The following is an 18,881-nucleotide window of genomic DNA, read 5'->3' as shown; positions in this document are numbered from 1 at the left end:
AGATGAAGGATCTATGGTGATAAGCAAAATATTCATCAGTATGGTTATGGGCCAAGGCCAGTTCAGGCACCCTCTCCTCTGTTCAGAGAACAATCTGGGGATCTCTCCTTGGACCTGGGATCCCATTTATAATCAAGTCTCTAGTAAACCCTAAACTGACTCCCTTAGTTGAGATATATTCTTCCCTGATCCTATATCTATCCTTCCTCCCTCCTCCCCTCCCAGTCCCCCAAGCATTCCCCATTCCTCCCCTGCTCCCTTCTCTCTAACCCTCTCCCCTTCCAACAACCCTCCTACCCCCCCATGCACCTGACGTTACCTGGGACTCTTGTCTATTTCCAATCTCCAGGAAGAAAACTACCTAAATCTTCTTCAGGTTCACCCTCCTATCCAGCTTCTCTAGGATCACGAATAATAGGCTCAAAGACCTTTAATTATGGCTAGAATCCATTTATGAGTGAATACATACCATATTCGTCTTTTTGGGTCTGGCTTACCTGACTCAGTAAAGCGTTTTCTTTTCTTTATTTTTATTATTATTATTTTTTAAATTTTTTAATTTTTTTATCTTTTTTTTTTATTTAATTTTTACTGGGAACCCGCCATCCTTATCTCCCTGGCTACTCCAATGGGGCCGCTTCCCCCAGCAAAACCCTCTCTCCTCCTATGCCATCCCGGCTTTCTGCCTGGAACCCCTACTTTTCCTCTCTCCCTTTTTCGGGGCTTAAATTCCTCCAACTCTGCCTGGGTGGGCACCGAGGCCAGGACAGGCGGTGAGTGCAAATGGAAGGGGGTCCCTTTGTTCTAAAGGCCTGCCTGCAGCAAGGTAAGACTGCAGGCAGGGAGACTTCTGACCAGCGAGTGGCTCTTATCTTGTAGCAGAAGATACAATGGAGGGGTAAGTGTGTTCCTGACCGCCACACAAGTCCGGTAAGGGAACACACAATCTTCCCGCCATCCTTATCTAGCTGTCCTTTTTAACTCTAACAACCTTCTGTCTCTGCCTCCCACAGTCTGGGATTACCTGCTTGAGGGTACATCTGTCAAGTACTTATATGGTTTCTGTTGTTTCAAATGCTGGTCCTCAGCCTTGCACATAAAATACCATAGCCGTTCATCTATCCCGCTAGTCTACAAAGCAGAATTCTCATGGGACAGGAAATCAAACTCTAACTTCACGTTTTTCTTTGTACACTAATGTTGTAACAACTATTGCAAGATGTCAACTGCTCTTTTGTACAGCAATGGAAATAACATATCAAAGATTAGAAATTATTTCCCTGCAACAGCATTGATATTTAATGACTTTGCATTGTTCATAGTTATAAACAGGCATGTATACATTACTTGCACTATCATAGGCTGGTACATATAAAATGGAACACACACTAATACACATATGCACAGAAAAATGTCAAGCACATATCTCTAAATCCATCCCCATATAAGGAAAACAAAGAAACACTTAAACAACAAATGTTCGCAAAGTCATGGCACAAAATGACTCTTTTGAAACATAGCAATTGTTCAAATATTGTCATGTAAAAGGAGTAGCAAATTTGAGGCAATTGGTACCAGAGGAAATAGTGATTTCAAATATTTCCTTTCAACACTGTATATGAATAAATGTTTTCCTAAAGTCTTTATCTGTGAAGATTCATTGACTAATTTTTATTGTTTATTTTCCCTGAAAGCGTTGATTACTTTTGTGTAGTCTGAGATCAAGACAAATAAACCTGTGCAAATATTGGAACTTTGGCATTTATTGTGTATTTTGGCTGGGGTTTATTGAGGAGACAATGGTCTGTCCTTAATTACAAGAGGCACTCTGAAATAATTAATATGTCTACAAAAATAAATTTTAATTTATCAGTTTGAAATTTTCTTATAGCAAAATATAAGAAAATATAATAAAATTATTTAATACTGAAAATTATTATAGAAATTAAACTTGAAGGACAATATTATAAAAACCTAAAGGTCAAAACTACAAACACTGCAATAGTTAATGTAACAAGTTACAATATTAATTAACATCTTCATAAAGGTTTGCAGAGCATGTCTTTGAGTTACAAAATCATAACATATAGATATAAAAATCACTAGGCAATAATTCTATCATTATTCTTATGATGAATTCCAAACAAATATTTGACAAAGTTTTAATTACATAAATATGAAAATCAATATACAGAGACTTCCAATGCTCAGAGTGAAAACTTCCTTATAATCATATAAAACTTTCTCACAGGTGATAATTGTTTTTTCTACCATGAAGGAGAAGATTATCCTTTGGAGTCCAGCCACAAGTTCTTCTGAAGGGTACAGGAAATCTGTAAGGTAAAAGGAAGCAATGAGTAATATGGAGGGAGACAGCTGTACAGGAGGTAAAATGCATGGAGAATAGAAAAGATAAACATGGACGAAAATGCCACATCCACAAATCTAATTTTCTTTTTAGAATAGACATTTGTGTTTCCAATAAATGTGTTACTCATGAGTGCTTTGTAAAATGCTAGGGATTTAAGCAACATATTAATAATATTATCCTCGGGCATTAACACAGAAAAGTGAGTACATATTATATTTGAGCCATGGAGATTCTTGTCACTTCGTTCAAGGTGCTGGGGAGCACTTTGAGGGTACAATTCTAGACATGCAACTTCCCATGCAACCACTGGGTTGTATCTGCAACCGTCCTTCTTTTCCTGTGCTCATTCTTGGGTTCTTTGGCCTGATTCAGTTCACAGTAATCTCAGCTCTACAGCAGGAGGTCTCAGATATTTTATTCCAAGTAACTGTGCTTTAGACATTTTCGTAAACTTATAAAATATGGGAAGCTTAGGGTATTCAACTGGTTGAGATGTCGTGAACACTCCTTGTCTTACAGCTGTATACAAAATTCTAATTGAAATATCTTCAGACATTTGAATTGTATGTCACCAAAAAAATAAGAAAGCTTCAACAGATGTCTGGGTTCAACATAAATTCATACTTGGGACCACACAACAGACTAGCCAAAACTAAAGGTAAGATAGCCTAGTTCTTTGGTTTGCTTTCCTGTTTTTATGATTAAACATTTAAACCAAAAACAACAAAGTAAGGAAATGATTTGTTTCAACACATACTTCCAGGTCACATTCATCACTGAAGGAAGCCAGGGCAGGAACTGAAGCAGAGATCATGAAGGCTCGTATCTTGCTTCTTCCATCTCTAGCTTTCTTATACAATTCAGCACTATGTAGCTAGGAGTGGTGCCACAGACAATGGGCTGGGCTGGCCATGCCCATATCTGCCGTCAGTCAGGACAACCTCTCCCTGTGGCAACCACATGCCTAATCTGATCAATGCAATTTCTCAACGGAGACTCCCTCTTCCCAGGTTGTGTCAAATTTACAATAAACTAGTAAAAAGTACTTCTTGTTGATGTAGGATGTCTTTCTGTATATATTCTGCTTTTATTGGTTGATGAATAAGGCTTTTTTGGTCAATGGCTTAGCAGAGCAAAGGCAGAGGGGAAATCTGAGCACACACACACACACACATATGTATATATATATATATATATATATATATATATATATAGAGAGAGAGAGAGAGAGAGAGAGAGAGAGAGAGAAAGAGAGAGAGAGAGAGTAGGTGGAGTCAGAGACTCCATGAAGTTGCCCAAGATGCTAAAGGTAACAAACCACAGGCCTCGTGGTAAAATATAAAATAATTGAAATGGCTTAATTTAAGTTGTAAGAGCTATGCCAACCACAAATAATATTTCATTACTGTTATGTACTTAATGGCCTTTCACAATTAAGAATTATAAAAGCACAATTATTCTTATGAAAATTAATTTTTTCAAAGGCAAAATTACAGAAGGAAGACTTTAGTATGACATGAATTCATAAAAAGTGAAATCAGAAACAAGTTGCAATTCTCAACAAACGAAGCAGAAAGTGGAAAACAATAAACTGCAAAATTATAATTAAGGAAAAAATTATAACAAAAAAGGTTTATAAGGACCAAAGTAGATTCAATTGAAGAGACAGAAAGCCAAGGTTTGCGACACACAGATGTAAGTCTCTGCTGTTAAGATTCAGAATGCTTGCTGACAGTTTGATATCAGACTGTGCTAAACAGTTAAACACTGTCTTCAAAACGAAACAAAGGGTGTGGGAAGACTCAACGGGTAAATGTGTTTGCCACAAAACTTTTTAAACTGAGTTTAAACCCTATTCCCATACATTAGAAAGAGAGAACCAACTCCTGTAAACTGTCCTTTGACTTCTGTACATGGGCAATGATGTGTGTGTGTGTGTGTGTGTGTGTGTATGCACACACATGCAAACACACAACATTAATGACTGTGAAAGAGTATTTAAAAACAAAAGGAAGAAGCAATAGACACAAGACATTGATTAAAGGGCCATTAAAAATGTTACGAAGTTGAAAATATTTTATATGTGAATTTAATTTTTTTCCTTACAAGCTTTGCAGATCTATGATACTGAAACTATAAAAGAAATAATTTCAGAAACATTGCCAAATTTATTTTAAGAGGCCACAGTCACACTGGTACCCAAAATACAAAAAGACTCAGCGAAAGAAGAGAATTACAAACCAATTTTCCTCATAAACACTAACATGGATGCATAATACTCAATAAAATATTTGCAAATTGAATCCAAGAACACATCATAAGGATCACTCACCAGGATCAAGGAGTCTTGGTTCCAGAGATGCAGGGATGGTTCAACATATAAATTTTTTCATTGTAATCCAATATATAAACAAACTGAAAGAAAAAAACACACATGATCATATCCTTAGATGCTGAAAAAGCCATTGACAGAAACCAAAACCCTTCATGAAAAAGTACTGGAAAGATCAGGGATACAGGGAACATTTTTAAATATAGTAAAGGCAATATTCAGCAAGCTGATAGCCAATAACAAATTAAATGAGAAAAATTCAAAGCAATTCCAGTAAAATCAGGAATGAGACAAGGCTGGCAACTTTATCCATATCGATTCAATATAGTACTTGCAATTCTAGCTGAAATAATATGACAAGTGAAGAAGATGAAAGAAACACAAATTGAAAAGGAAGAAGTCAAAGTAATATAATTTGCAAATGATATAATTACATACAAAAGTGACTCCAAAAATTCTAGCAGGGCACACCTACATCTCATAAACACTCTCAGCATAGTGGCTAGATACGAGAATAACTTTAAAAAGTCAGTAGTTCTTTTAGATATAAATTACAAATGGGCTTCAAAGGAATTCAAAGAACTAATACCCACCACAATAGGTTCAAATAATGTAAAATACTTTGGGTAAATCAAAGAAAGCAATTGAAAAGTCATGTATGACAAGAGCTTCAAGTCTTTGATGAAGATATTAGAAGATAGAAATACTTCCTATGTTCTTGGATCAGTAGATTATCATAGTAAAAATGAACATTTTACCAAAAACAATCTACAGATTCTATGCAATCTCCATCCAAATTCCATTCCAATTCCACAGACCTTAAAAAGAACAATATTCAACTTCCAATGAAACAACAACAACAAATAGGATAACTAAAATAGAACCAAACATGACAGAAAAAATGTTAATGAGATTATTCTTAATGATATTCTGCTATTCTCATAGACAAGAACCTGACATAAACACCAGCCGAGAGCCACTAGTTGAAACTTGACAAATCCTTATGGCGAAAGTGGAAGAAGGATTCTAGGAACCAGAAGGGTTCAGGACATCACAAGAAAACCCACAGAAGCTACTAACATGGACCTAAAGGGTCTCAATGGGATAGAAGTGACAATCAGGGAGACTTCTTGAGACTTATCTAGTTCCTCTTCATGTATGTTACAGTTATGTAGATTGGTCTTCTTATGGAATTCCTAACAGATGGGGTGGTGTCTGCTTCTGTCACTTTTGCTTACGTTTTGGGACCCTTTTTCTTTCTACCAGTTGCCTCATTCATCCTTAATATGAGGGAAGGTGCCCAGTCTTATTTCAACTTGATATACCATATTTGTTGATATGCTAGGGAGATCAGCCTTTTCTGAACAGACACAGAAGAGGAGAGGATGGTGCAGGGGAGAGAAGTTGGGAAGGGAAGAGAAAGTGTATGTACATATGGAAATGTAGTTAATAAATGAAAAACCTAGTTGTGCTAAGGAAACTCAGTTTATCATCTTTAGCTTCCAGCCAAGTAATTCTAGAATGTCCTATGACAAAAACACATTGGATGGTAAATTTGAAATGTAACAGGACTTCTATAGGAACGGTCTTTGGATATATGTACTCTGTTATAAAATTTAACATTATAAGTGTATCTTGAGCAAAAAGGTTGAGATAAACAAGTAATATTTGTATTTTCATGTTTCTAATATTCTTCAATGTTTTTTTGAAAAAATCACTATTAGAATAAATAACATAATTCACTTTAATATGTACACAATCTTAATCCTATTTTCAGGTTATAAAATGCAACATTACCTGACAGACTCCAAGGGCAGGTGTTTTAGTTGTTGAGCTTATGCTTACAAAGATATATATGTAAATCTGTACACTTTCCTGCTGTGATGCTAGAGGATGACAACACGGCACAGTTTCGTTCGACATGGGAAACTTCTCTTATCCTGCAATGGTAGAAACACGGAATGCATATATACTTTAAGTGGATAATCTATTAAATGAGTGACTTCTATAAATGTGTGCAAAAGAAGGATCTCAGGCAAGTCGGCAATGGTATCTTCATTATGGTGTTGTAAATTCTGATCATTATGAAAGCCAAGTAGCCCATTCTTCAAATTCACATGATCAGTTCACGAAAGTCAGCATCTGTGATGGACTAGATCAACTGGGGTAATGTGAGATTTCCCTCTGCATGCTGTGAATAACATTGGTTAATAAAGAAACTGTTTTGAGCCAATAGCAGGGTAGAGATAAGCTGGGAAACTCAACTGAATGCTGGGAGAGAAAAGATGGAGTCAGAGAGAAGCCATGTAGCCCTTCCAGATATAATGCTGGAACTTTTCCCTGTAAGCCACAGTCTGGTGGCTAAACACAGAATAATGGAAATAGGGTAAATTAATATGTAAGAGTTAGCCAATAAGAAGCTAGAGTGAATGGGTCAAGCAGTGATTTAGTTAATACAGTTTTTGTGTGATTATTCTGGGTCTGAGCAGTTAGGAATAAACAAGTGGCCTCCTCTCACAACACCGGAGCACTGTAAGTGAGGGAAAAGGTTCTCAGGAATAGGTGAATGACAAACAGACACAAGACTCAATGGAATTGCATCTGAATGTGTACTTACTATACATGAGGCTCATCCTATATACAGAAAAGATTGCTTACCAGCATGTGTTGTTTTTTCATGTGGTACATATTATATTTAGAATCATCATATCAGATACATGAGAAAAGATTTTAATCAGAAAGTTGTTCCCAGTGAGAGTCTGTGGTTGGTCATGCTAGACATGACTTGGCATTAGTTTTTATAATAATCATTATATAGACTATGAGTTTATGGCATTTTGAACTAAGAACAATTAGTTGTGGTTACCAATCACACAAACTACAGGTTTTTTTTTAATTTATAAAAATTTCCACTTACTCCCCTTCTCCCAATACCCTTCCACTCCCCCCACTCCCTCTCCTCCTCCCTCTCCAGTCCTAAGAGCAGTCTGGGTTTCCTGCCCTGTGGGAAGTTCAAGTTCCTCCCCCCTCCCTCAAGGTCTAGAAAGGTGAGCATCACAAGAGACTAGGATCCCAAAATGCCAGTATATGTAGACGAAACAATTCCCAGTGCCATTATCAATGGCTTCTCAGACAGTCCCCATGTCAGCCACATTCAGAGAATCCGGTTTGATCATGTGCTCGTTCAGTCCCAGTCCAGCTGACCTTGGTGAGCTCACATTAGATCAGTCCCCTTTTATCAGTGGGTGAACGCACCCCTCGCGGTCCTGACTTCCTTGTTCAGGTTCTCCCTCCTTCTGCTCTTCATTTGGACCTTGGGGGTTCAGTCCAGTGCTCCATTGTGGGTCTCTGTCTCCATCCATCATCGGATGAAGGTTCCCTCTGATCCTGACTTCTAGAGAAGCTAAATAAGAAGGTGAACCTGAAGAAAATCATATAGTTATCCTCCTGGATATTAGAAGTAGATAAGATTGCCAGGCAAACTTGGGTGCATGGGAGGGGGGGTGTGGAAGGAAGGGGAGATGGTTAAAGAGATGGGAGTAGGGGAGGATTGGGGAAAGCTTGGGGGAATGGGATGGGGTGGAGGGAGGAAAGATGGATATGGGAACAGGGAAGTATATATCTCAACTTAGGGAGCCATTTTAGGGTTTGCAAGAGACTTGATTCTAAAGGAGTTCCCAGGCCTAAGGAGAGGTCCCCAGATTGTTCCCTGGACAGGAGAGGAGAGGGTGCCTGAACTGGCCTTGGCCCATAACCATACTGATGAATATTTTGCTTATCACCATAGATACTTCATCTGGCGATGGATGGAGATGGAGACTGAAACCCAAATTGGAACACAGTTCTTAACTCCTTAGGACCAAATGAGAAGCAGAAGGAGGGCAAACTACAGTATTTTTATGTTTCTGCAGAATATACAGTAAAACTCTTTCTATTTCTAACAACTTTCCAAACCTTCCCCTAAAACCAATCTCAAGATGTTACAGGCATTTCTCTCTCTCTTCTATCCTTATCCCATTTTTGCTGAATATGTATTAATTGCTTAATTAAGTTTGCCTTTTCTTCTTTATTTACTAAGCACCAGATCAAACCTGGGAAACTTTTTCCCTTGAATGCTAACCCATCTTCTTCCATTACCATCATTACTCCTGTATAAGGCAATGTCTCATCAGTAGACTCTGGAAACTTAACCACCCTATCTTCCCTTTCAGAAGAAACAAGACTGTGTTCCTAAAACATAAGCAGGTAATCCCAAAAGTACAAGGGCTTCAATGCAGGGAGCACAGCACACACACCCCTTCACTGTGGGCACGCTTTATTTAGTTTGTGCCACATCTCTCATGAGGGGTCACACAGACTCCTCAGGAGGTGGCATGACAACCATTAATAGCATGTCAATATTTCAGCTTCATTTACAGACACCATTCCTTGAGGCTTTCTTTGTATAATATTTTTCTTATCTATAGCATTATTCATAAAAACTTACTTTGGTTTGAACGTTGAGTCTTTTTTCCAAACCCAGGGGTGATCTCTGCTCTCCCGAAAGACGCTAGTCCATGCGAACACTGAGAGGGATATCAGAAATTCCTACCAGCGAATCAAGAAATTTTATCAGTATGAAGGCTCTTATTATTTTTTAAATGTGTTAGTATATTCTGTCAGAGTATGTTTATTATCCAATGTAAATCTACTTATTAAAGTTGAGAAGATTTCTTACATTGCCAAAACATTCACATATATATGTCATGTTGTTGACTTAGAATTAACTTTTAAATGTTTATAGTTATAAGTTTTATTCTTTTATAAAAGAATAAAAGATCAATTTTTGGCAATTGATCTATGCAACTTAATAGATATTTATGCTAAAAACACATTCATAACAGGTGTTCAAACAAATTTCAAAAGTTATGTATGAAATTCTTTGGGTATTGTGTTCAAATCAATTCTTCTATTGTTTCTCACAGTTTAGTTTTAAAGGGAAGGTCATGGTTTACTATTGAGGAAACGAGTGATGCAGTGGACTTAGTTTTTGTTTTTTGAGTACCATGTTATCACTAAGTAGCTGAGCCTCAACTACTGTCTCTCACTATAGGGGTGGGTTACTGAAAGGGTAGTATTAAATCTTCTCTTGACTACTGTTATAAATAAAGGGCAAATTTGGAGAGTTATAATAAAGGACATAAGCAAAGAGTTTTAAAGGCTGAAACAAAAAGCTGAAATGTCTAGACACCTGAAGATGGGGGACTACAGAAAGGCAGGACATCCTGTGTCTATTATCTAATGGAAGAAAATAACCCTACATGCTCTCTTTCAGAACCCAAACAATAAATGTAGATTATGAGATCACTTCTCCATGTATAAGACAGACTGGCCAACAGCATTAGGCAAGGCTGAAAGCACCTAATAGGGTAATTGGTCATATGAAGGGCTTCTCTAACTTTCTGAAAAACATCAGGGTGGGGATATGGTGTCAGGTATCCCATAAGTACAAATGGCCATATAAGATGCCTCTGTCTTTGAGGGTGTAACACTCACTTCTTCCTTCAAGAATCACCAGATAGAGTGGGTTTTAGAATGTTATGCTTGTATAATACAGACGTATAATTATGCAAACTGCAAATCAATGCAGGAGCATAGATCAATGACTTGCTGTAAGAACAATGTGTTGGTTCTCAAACTTCCAAATGCTACAATGCTTTTATACAATTCCTCCTGCTGTGGTGCCCCAAAACCATAAAATTATTTTTGTTTTCTACTTCATAACTGTAATACTTCTACTGTTATGAATCTTAACTTAAATATCTAATATTCCCTATGGTCCTAGGTGACCCCTGTGAAAGGGTCCTCAACCCTCAAAGGGCTTGCAACCCACAATTTGGTAACCATTGAATTGCAGGATTTCTATGCAAAAATGCATACTTATGTCTGATCACAGTCTTTTAAAACTCAAATGCATGTGCCGTTAATTACAGTAAAATCAGCTTTATGCAAGTTTAGTAGTCATTTCTCTATGGGTCCTGCATGTCCAGTTTCTACAGAATAACATCCAGCATACAGGTAAGAACAATTTCCTTTCTGAATGACTAGAAAATTCCAGATTAAAAGGTTTTGTGCGGGAAGACCTAGTAAGAGTATGCATAGGGAAGGGAAATGAAGGAAATGAATGTGTCTGTTTAGTTATCTGACTATAATTGTTTGTACCTATTCACATTCTGATCAATATTAACTATCATACACATTTAGATACTTTTGTCTATGGTAAAATTAAATAGCAAAGTTAATTTCATATTAAATGCACTTGTACAAGAATGGTTTTCATAAAATAAGAAATATCTGGAAATAAGTATTCACTACCAGTACCCATATAAATAAAAACTTATAAAATAAAACAATGAAATGTTATACAGAGTTGTAAATATATGAAACATGTATAAGAATATGAATAGACTTCACACCCATCACACTGACAGGAAAAAAGGTTAAACAATGATTGACACACAGCAGCACTTACCTGCTCTTCTTTACTATCTATATAAAGTAGACTAGAGTTTTTGGCTTTGCAGGACACCAAACTGTCAATCCAATTTTTTTTCTCCCCACTAATGTAATAACAACTGTGGGAATATGACATCCATTCCTTTGGACAAGAACCACAAGGGAGTGCTGAAGAAAGATTATTATCTAGAAGCAACAGGAATTTGATAATGAAAGTTAATTTATGTTTGCACAGTTTTGAGCATCCATGTATAAATATAGCTATGAATTCCAGATGCTGGTCCTTAGAAAACAAAATACAGACTCAAACATACTCAAGTACAGTAGCAACCCCTGGACCATAGTTATATGTCTAGTCTTTCTCTTCCTATAAATACATCATTATCTTGGCCTGGTTTAAGTTAAACACAAAATATAATGTGTACAAGCATCAGAACTTTTTATAAGCAAAGTGTACCTTTCAGACTTGTGTTCGGGGAGGGTTGGATCTGCTCCTTTGGTTCAGTATCTGGAAAGTTAAAGTAATTCTTAGTAAATTTACTTAGTAATGTAAAATGCTGACGAAAGATTATTATCAAGTATCACAACACTGGCATGCAAAGTATACCTTTCTGACTTCTAGTTAGGAAGTGGTGGGTTTGCTCCTTTAGTTTAGTATCTGGAGGGTTAATGTAATTCTTAGTAAATTTGACATCTAAAGTAATCATAATAATTTTAATTCCTTAGTTTAAAATTTATGTGCTATTTGAATTAGAATAATATAAAATACTATTGTAATGGCTATGATATGAGTAATATGGTAAAAGCTTTGGAAAGAATTAGTTCAATATATTGCTAAATTTCAATGTTTTTACAGGACAACCCATAGGGTGACGAAAACACTTTCAAAACTAGTTTATTTCTCAGTTAAATATTCTATAACATGTTGTTAAATTGCAAAATCATAATTTATGTATTTAAAAGGAAACATTATAATGCCCCTCTTCTTTATAACTTTGACAAAATTAGAATAAAAATTTCACATTTAGTCCACATATGTACTTGAAATTAAAAGCATTTTCCTCATTAGGAAGAAGCAATGAAAGACATGTCATCATTACAGACGAAAGCTCCTTTATAATTTCTCTAAAATATTCTTACATGGAAAGATAACTCTGGTCATTATCATCAAGGTGACCAATAAAGCAAACCAGACAATGCCCAGGATCACAGAGATAAGCTTCTCTGGAGGTGATAAAATTTCTGCAGAAATAGAAAATGGACACAGATGTTCACAGCATGTAGACAGAAGAGAACTCAGAGAATCAGAAGAATAAACACAGCCCCTGGCTCTCCCCAATGCTGCAATCGGTCTGTAGGTAATATCATTGCATTTCTAGTGAATAAAATGATCATATATTCTTGCAACACTGAATTAAAACTGCTCAAATTTTAAACATAACAGCATGGGTCAGGTTAGAGTTTCTTTTTCTTCCAGTAAGGAGTCTATTCCTGTCTGCTTGCCAGTTACCACCCCAGAACAGTTACACTGAAGGTCCATTCAATGCCTTACTTTTGAAGTAGCTGTGCCTGTTGATCTTGAGATGTTTCTGGGAAGCATTATGAAGGCTGAGTTCCATCAGCTGATTTCCTGCGGTGTTACTGAAATGGAGCTGTGAGTGCCCCTAGGTTTCCTTTGCTGTTTCCGTGGGTCCTGAGCCACGTGTTCAATTCTGAGCAGATGACTCATGACTCATGTCTACAGCTCTCTGAGGAGCTATGGTCATTCTACTTATGAAGACATCCTGATGCAGTCACAAAGGAGCCCAGAGAACTGGAGCTTTTGTACAGCTGAAACATCTAATTTTAACTTGGGTCTTGAGTTCATGTGTTATAGTTTAAAAACACACTACAAATTTGACCAATTAGTACAATAAGGAAAACTGAAAAAAAATTAGTGAGACAAGAAGATTTACTAATTAAGGATAAAATTATACATTGAATTTAGTTTCCATATGTCCTCAATCTCACCCAACATATGTCCCCAATGTCACAACACATAATATATCTTTTGAAACAGAATAATTATTTAAATCTTGTTATGGAAGAACAGTAGCAAATTTGTAGCAAGTGATACTAAATGACATAATGCCTTCATGAAACAGCCCAATGCTGTAGCAGAATATATTATGTGTCAATTTTAATTGTTTAAATTTAATAAGAAGTAAAAATATAATGATCTAAATAGTGACTATGAACATTGATATATTTAATTGTTTACATTATCTTATTTTGGGTTAATATTTTATATGAGTTTAATAAAATGAACCACTTGCTTTTAAATTAGGGTTCTGAGACATTGCAAAAATAATTAAAGGTATTGTAAATATTGAAAAAGATTTTGTGTCATAATAAACATGTGTAAAATGAACAATATTTGAAACACTTCAAAATTATTTTTTTCAAGGGAGATTTTTAATATTTATTTTATTTCATGCAATGATTTGTTATTGATTTAGTGCTAAACTTTGAAGCTAACAAAGGGATAACATGTGATTATTAAAATCTGTAGAATGAATGGCGGGCCACTTCCTGCTTCCCACCCAGCTAGCTTTACCTGAAATAATTATACAGAAACTGTATCCATTTAAACACTACCTGGCCCATTATCTGTAGCCTCTTATTGGCTAATTCTCACATCTTGCTTTAACCCATATTTAGTAATCTGTGTAGCACCATGAGGTGGTGTCTTACTGGGAGAGATTCAGCAAGTCTGACTTGTCAGCTTCATGGCACTGGCTCTCCTCCTCTGCTTTCTTCCTCCCAGAATTCAGTTCTGTTTACTCCAGCCACCTAAGTTCTGACCTATCAGGCCAAGCAGTTTCTTTATCAAATAGCCAATGAAAGCCACAGAAATACAGAAGACCCACCTACATCATTTCCTCTTTTTCTGTTTAAACAAAAAAGAAAGGTTTCCATTTTAACATAGTAAAATTACATATAGCAAAACAGCTATAAAGCAAGAATTATAGTTATAATATCTATTTCTATTTTATCTTTTATCATAACTAAGGAAAACTATAACTATAACTAACCATTCTTCAACTCCATCAAAGACTCCAGAAGGATATAATATTACCTCAGCAAACAAGAAAGAAGCAACTTCCAAAACTCTAGAAATGATAGAGACATCTCGCTGCCTGGACAGTCGCCCAAAGTCCCTCTGCACCATTGGGGCATCCATCTTCGGCCTACAGACCAATAGTATCCAGCAGACATTTCCATGAAGCAGGAAATTTCAAAGACAGTTCAGTCACTATCTGCTGTGTCCTGCAGAATGTCTCGCAGACTCTTTCATGAATCAGGAACCCCAAAAGACCATCTCACCTGTAGGCAAGTTCAACAGTCCTCTCTCTGCGGGTTCCTTACGTCCAGTTTATGCAACAGTCCAGGCATGAGCAGTTTCTTGCCCAAATGGCTATCAAACTCTATAAGGAGCCTCTTCACGTCTACCAGGAGCAGACGTGTCTCATTGTCATGAAAAACCCTAAGTATTAAAACATTTAAAATGCCATATTCTGTAGTCTTTGAAAGATATGAAGAGTGCCTATCTAACTAAAATATATCTCTACATATCTAGAAAATCTAACTAACGTGATTACAAGCTTGACTATCATTGACAATTATCCATTAAAAACCTATATTTCTAATAATACATTACATTTTTAAAATAAACTACACAATCACAATACCTTAATCAAGAGCAGAAATACATATACATATAACAAAATTGACCTTAAAATCCATACCAATGCAAATTATTCATATCTATATCATATCCCCCTTTAAATGTAAAAACATTTATAAACAATATTTGGGAATATGGTCACAGTTATTTCTCTCCATACTACTTCCTGCTGTATAGGGGCACTGTTAATCTGGTCTTTCATGGTAAAACCTGTGTGCTAGGTTCATCTCAGTTGGCAGTTGAATGAAGTAATTTTTTGAGGGTGTTCACAGCAACCTTTCAGGAGGACGTGGTCTATCATACCATATTGGAATAGAAGCAATCCACAGGGTCTCATCCTCTGTGAAAACAAAAGAAGGATCTCTTTTTCAAAGTATCGTATCCTTAGATCCAAATTATGAAGTCATAATACCCTTATATCCATTTGGTTTAGCTTGGCAGCCCATATAATGAAACGTCTCTCTGTACTTAGCTCCTTCAGAGTTAAAATTTTAAAGAAAACACAATAAAATACATAATCCAGACCCTCTCTGAATTTTCTATTTTTATGTAGCTTATTTTTGTTTATTTTTTTGATCTATAACTATCTGTATTCTGTCTCTGTAAAGACTTTACTTTTTTTAAGGCATTAACTTTATTCTCTATATTTCCTTTCTTCTCTCTCCCAAGCCTCTGTACAGTCATCCAACCCTATGACCCATTTAGAGGTCTTTTATGTCTGAATCTGTCCTATTGTGAATCTGTAATTCTTTATTATCCTGGAGCATTTCTTATAATGTCAAGCACTTCTTAAAAACTTAACTCGCGCCATGTAGAGGTAATACAGTACCACCTGTTTACTGCCAGTCTAAACCTTAATTGCACTGTAATTAGGATAATTACGATAGTTCCTGCCTGAGACCAGCACAGTTCAGCATGGCAGAGCTGAGCTGCTCCTGTCTAGAGCCTTTTGGTGCCCCTGAGCTGCGCACAGTTCAAGGCACACAGCAGTCCACATTGCCATCAAGCAAGCCTTAGCACTTTACTCCAAATGCTCCATTCAAAAGCTCTGTCTCCTGCAGGAGCCAGACAGAGACTGAGATGGCAGCACAGCCCAGGAAGCTGCATTTTTAAACTGCACAGCTTTTTTCCTGCTACGGCTGCTGAGTCAGGGAAATTTCTTTGCAGCACGCCACCCACAAACAGTAAAAAGCTGTGTTAAACTCTCTGTCCCTTATTTTTAAGCCTTCTCAGGTTTTTAAGTGGGTTTAGTTACCATGTTGGGCGCCGCTCTGTAGAAGGAGCAGTGGCCTGCGGTCCAGATCCTGGCTAGCTTACCCCCGAAATAATTACACGGAAAATGTATTCTTTTAAACACTGCTTGGCCCATTATATCTAGCCTCTTATTAACTAACTCTTACATATTGATTCAACTCATTTCTAATAATCTGTATATCACCACGAGGTTGTGGCCTACCGAGAAAGATTTAGCATGTCTGACCTGGCAGCTTCATGGTAGATAGCTCTCTGCCTCTGCTTTCTTTCTCCTACAATTCTGTTCTGTCTTCCCCAACTACCTATGGTCTGATCTATCAGGCCAAGCAGTTTTCTTTATTAATTAACCAGTGAGAATAACGCATAGATAGATTACCCTCCTCCATAAAAAAATCAACCATTTTATCAGATTACTGATTCAGTTATAAGAAAATTTGATTTATTAATTTAATTTCCTAGTCCTTTAATCAGCGAGATCTAGATTTAACTCTTGCTTTGAATAATATAATATGTGACTGGTAAACAATTATAAATATTTGTAATCTAATAACCCTGTTTATTCATCTAAAATCTAAGTTCAAGTATGTACAAAATATAGCATGTAAGGAAGTTAACACCCAGCTTGGCATATCAAGCTCTTGGTCTGTGCCCTGTGGCATAAATCAATATGTTGTTACAAAAGATACACGGAGGAGAAATTGCAACACTTAAAATCAATACTTCGTCATTATGCCTCCTATAGTTGTAGGTTTAATTATATTGATAAGGAAACACAAACACGAAGAGGTGGCTAACTCTCCACAGACAGCAAGGACAGAACTTTGAGACAGTCCTCCAGTGTGTTCCATGAACAGGATTTCCCTGAGGAGCTAAAAGGCATCCATGCTCCAGTTTGATTCCCTGCTTAGAACTGTGCCTCAGTGGCTCTACATGGAGCATTTCAGTGTCCCCTGAACTGAATGGGCTGCTGATTACAAGGAAGCAGTGGAAAGATCCCTCTCTTGTCAGGCCTCCTGCAGTGAGGTGGGTGAGGAGCTCCCAGGAGGCCTCTGGGGGCTGAGTAACAAAATGTGAAAGTCAATGTCAGAATCTAGGATAACTGTGGCAGTGAACTAAGCAGTCTGCCCCATGAGGCTCAGGGTGAGTCACGAGTGGAAAAGTAGATTTCTCACTAATATGTCTCTGAAGGCTGAACAGGAAATTCTCATACCCGACTGACTTTGAAATCAGGTTTTCTCATCACACCTTTACAATGTAGGTCATTTTGTCTTATTGAAAGGATATGGTGGTCAGCTCAGTGTGTGATTTTCCGAGTACCTTACAATAATTATTATGTGTTCTCAAAAGGCAAGAGAGGATTAATCACCTAGTTTCCTCTTTCAAAAGATTCTTAGTCAAGTTTTCTCTTTTACTGAAAAATATTTTTATACAATATATTCTGATTGCAGTTTCCCCTACCTCTACCTCTTTCATTCCTTACATATCTTTCCTCAATCTGAATCCACACTCTATTTTTCTCTCATTGAGAACAAACAGGCATCTAAGGAGTAATACTAAAATAAATAAGTATAATATATAAATCATAAGAAAACAAATCATAATAAGAGAAAAGAACTGAACAAGAAAAAGAGTCAGAGAAAAAGATTGAAAATAAAAGTATAAAATGCAGATGGATGCAGAGACACACACATTCACACTAAGGAATCCCTCAATTCCAAAACTGTAAGTTATAATAGATGTGCAGAGTATCTTTAAGTTAAAAAACAAATAATCAAAAGAAAATAAAAACCTGACTTAAGTTTATGAGACAAAGAACCTTCAAAGATGCCATTGAGTTTGTTTTGTGTTGGCCATCAATAGCTGGGCATGAGGTTCACCCTTAAGAATGGTTTGTTTTTGCAGCATGACCCTCTTTAACAAAATTAAAGTGTCATTTGCAGGTGACCACCGATTAGAGGAAGCCTAATCGGTGTGTTAGGTAGAAGAACTTGCCTTGTGGCCTGTGTTATGACCCTATTTGGAGACTCTTTTATCTGCCACTTGAAAGAACCTTTATTCCTTATCAGCCAAAATTATGTTGCTAAAACTCTTCCATATTATTGTACATGTGTTTCTATATTATTTACAAGTCTCTGAAACATATATTTCCTGTTTTGACTTCACAGTATTTCATTTATATTTTTATATTGCAGAAGCGTATTTGACTATTTTTATTTCATTTCCTATGGCCACACCTCGTTTCAGTCACAAAGTTCAGAAAATCGATTGTTCTACATTTTCTACATTGAGGCAGGCGCTCTATTGATCCCAGAACTCACTGATAAATGTGTTCTAGCTGTCCTTTTTACTCTAACGATCTTCTATTTCTGCCTCCCACACTTTGGGATTACCTGCTTGAGACCACACCTGTCAAGTACTTATATGGTTTCTGTTGTTCCTAATTCTGGCCCTTAGCCTTCCACATAAAGTATCATAGCCATTAATCTATCCCGCTAGTCTACAAAGTAGAATTCTCAGGGAACAGGAAATCAAACACTCACTTCACGTTTTTCTTTGTACAATAATGTTGTAACAGCTATTGTAAGATATTAACTGCTCCTTTGTACAGCAATAGAAATAACATAGCAAAGATTAGAAATTATCTCCCTGCAACAGTATTGCTATTTAACGGCTTTGCATTGTTCATAGTTATATACAAACAT

At 36.6% G+C, this 18,881-nt stretch overlaps 1 protein-coding gene across 4 annotated transcripts; it reads right to left on the bottom strand.

Annotated features, from left to right (window-relative positions):
* Positions 1-1,743: 1,743 nt before the first annotated feature.
* On the bottom strand, positions 1,744-17,574 carry LOC146895308 (NKG2-C type II integral membrane protein-like). 4 transcript variants are annotated; one of them, XR_015737424.1, is made up of 8 exons: positions 12,751-17,566; positions 12,339-12,440; positions 11,656-11,706; positions 11,215-11,384; positions 9,190-9,290; positions 6,501-6,643; positions 4,704-4,786; positions 1,744-2,333 (listed from the first exon to the last, which is right to left on the bottom strand). XR_015737424.1 is itself a non-coding variant. In XM_087904081.1 (7 exons), the coding sequence occupies exons 1-6, from the start codon at positions 12,815-12,817 to the stop codon at positions 6,526-6,528; spliced, it is 609 nt and encodes a 202-aa protein (XP_087760207.1). In that variant the 5' UTR covers positions 12,818-17,568; the 3' UTR covers positions 1,744-2,333; positions 6,501-6,525. The 4 variants fall into 4 exon arrangements, 2 of the variants coding, with proteins under 2 accessions (XP_087760207.1, XP_087760208.1); XR_015737425.1 differs by lacking the exon at positions 12,339-12,440 and having other exon boundaries at positions 12,751-17,568; XM_087904081.1 differs by lacking the exon at positions 4,704-4,786 and having other exon boundaries at positions 12,751-17,568.
* Between the last annotated feature and the right edge of the window lie 1,307 nt (positions 17,575-18,881).

The sequence above is a fragment of the Myodes glareolus genome, chromosome 3, assembly GCF_982192425.1.
Source record: "Myodes glareolus chromosome 3, mMyoGla1.1, whole genome shotgun sequence".
Classification (NCBI taxonomy): domain Eukaryota; kingdom Metazoa; phylum Chordata; class Mammalia; order Rodentia; family Cricetidae; genus Myodes; species Myodes glareolus.
This window is presented reverse-complemented; position numbering and strand designations above follow the sequence as displayed.

Coding starts and splice junctions, on each gene's coding strand:
- LOC146895308 (XM_087904082.1), bottom strand. CDS start 12,817: ATGGAACTCAGCCTTCATAATGCTTCCCAGAAACATCTCAAGATCAAC. Junction 9,291..11,214: donor TAGATAGTAAAGAAGAGCAG/GTAAGTGCTGCT, acceptor ATTCGCTGGTAG/GAATTTCTGATATCCCTCTC. Junction 8,125..9,189: donor GACTCAACGTTCAAACCAAA/GTAAGTTTTTAT, acceptor GATTTTCTTCAG/GTTCACCTTCTTATTTAGCT.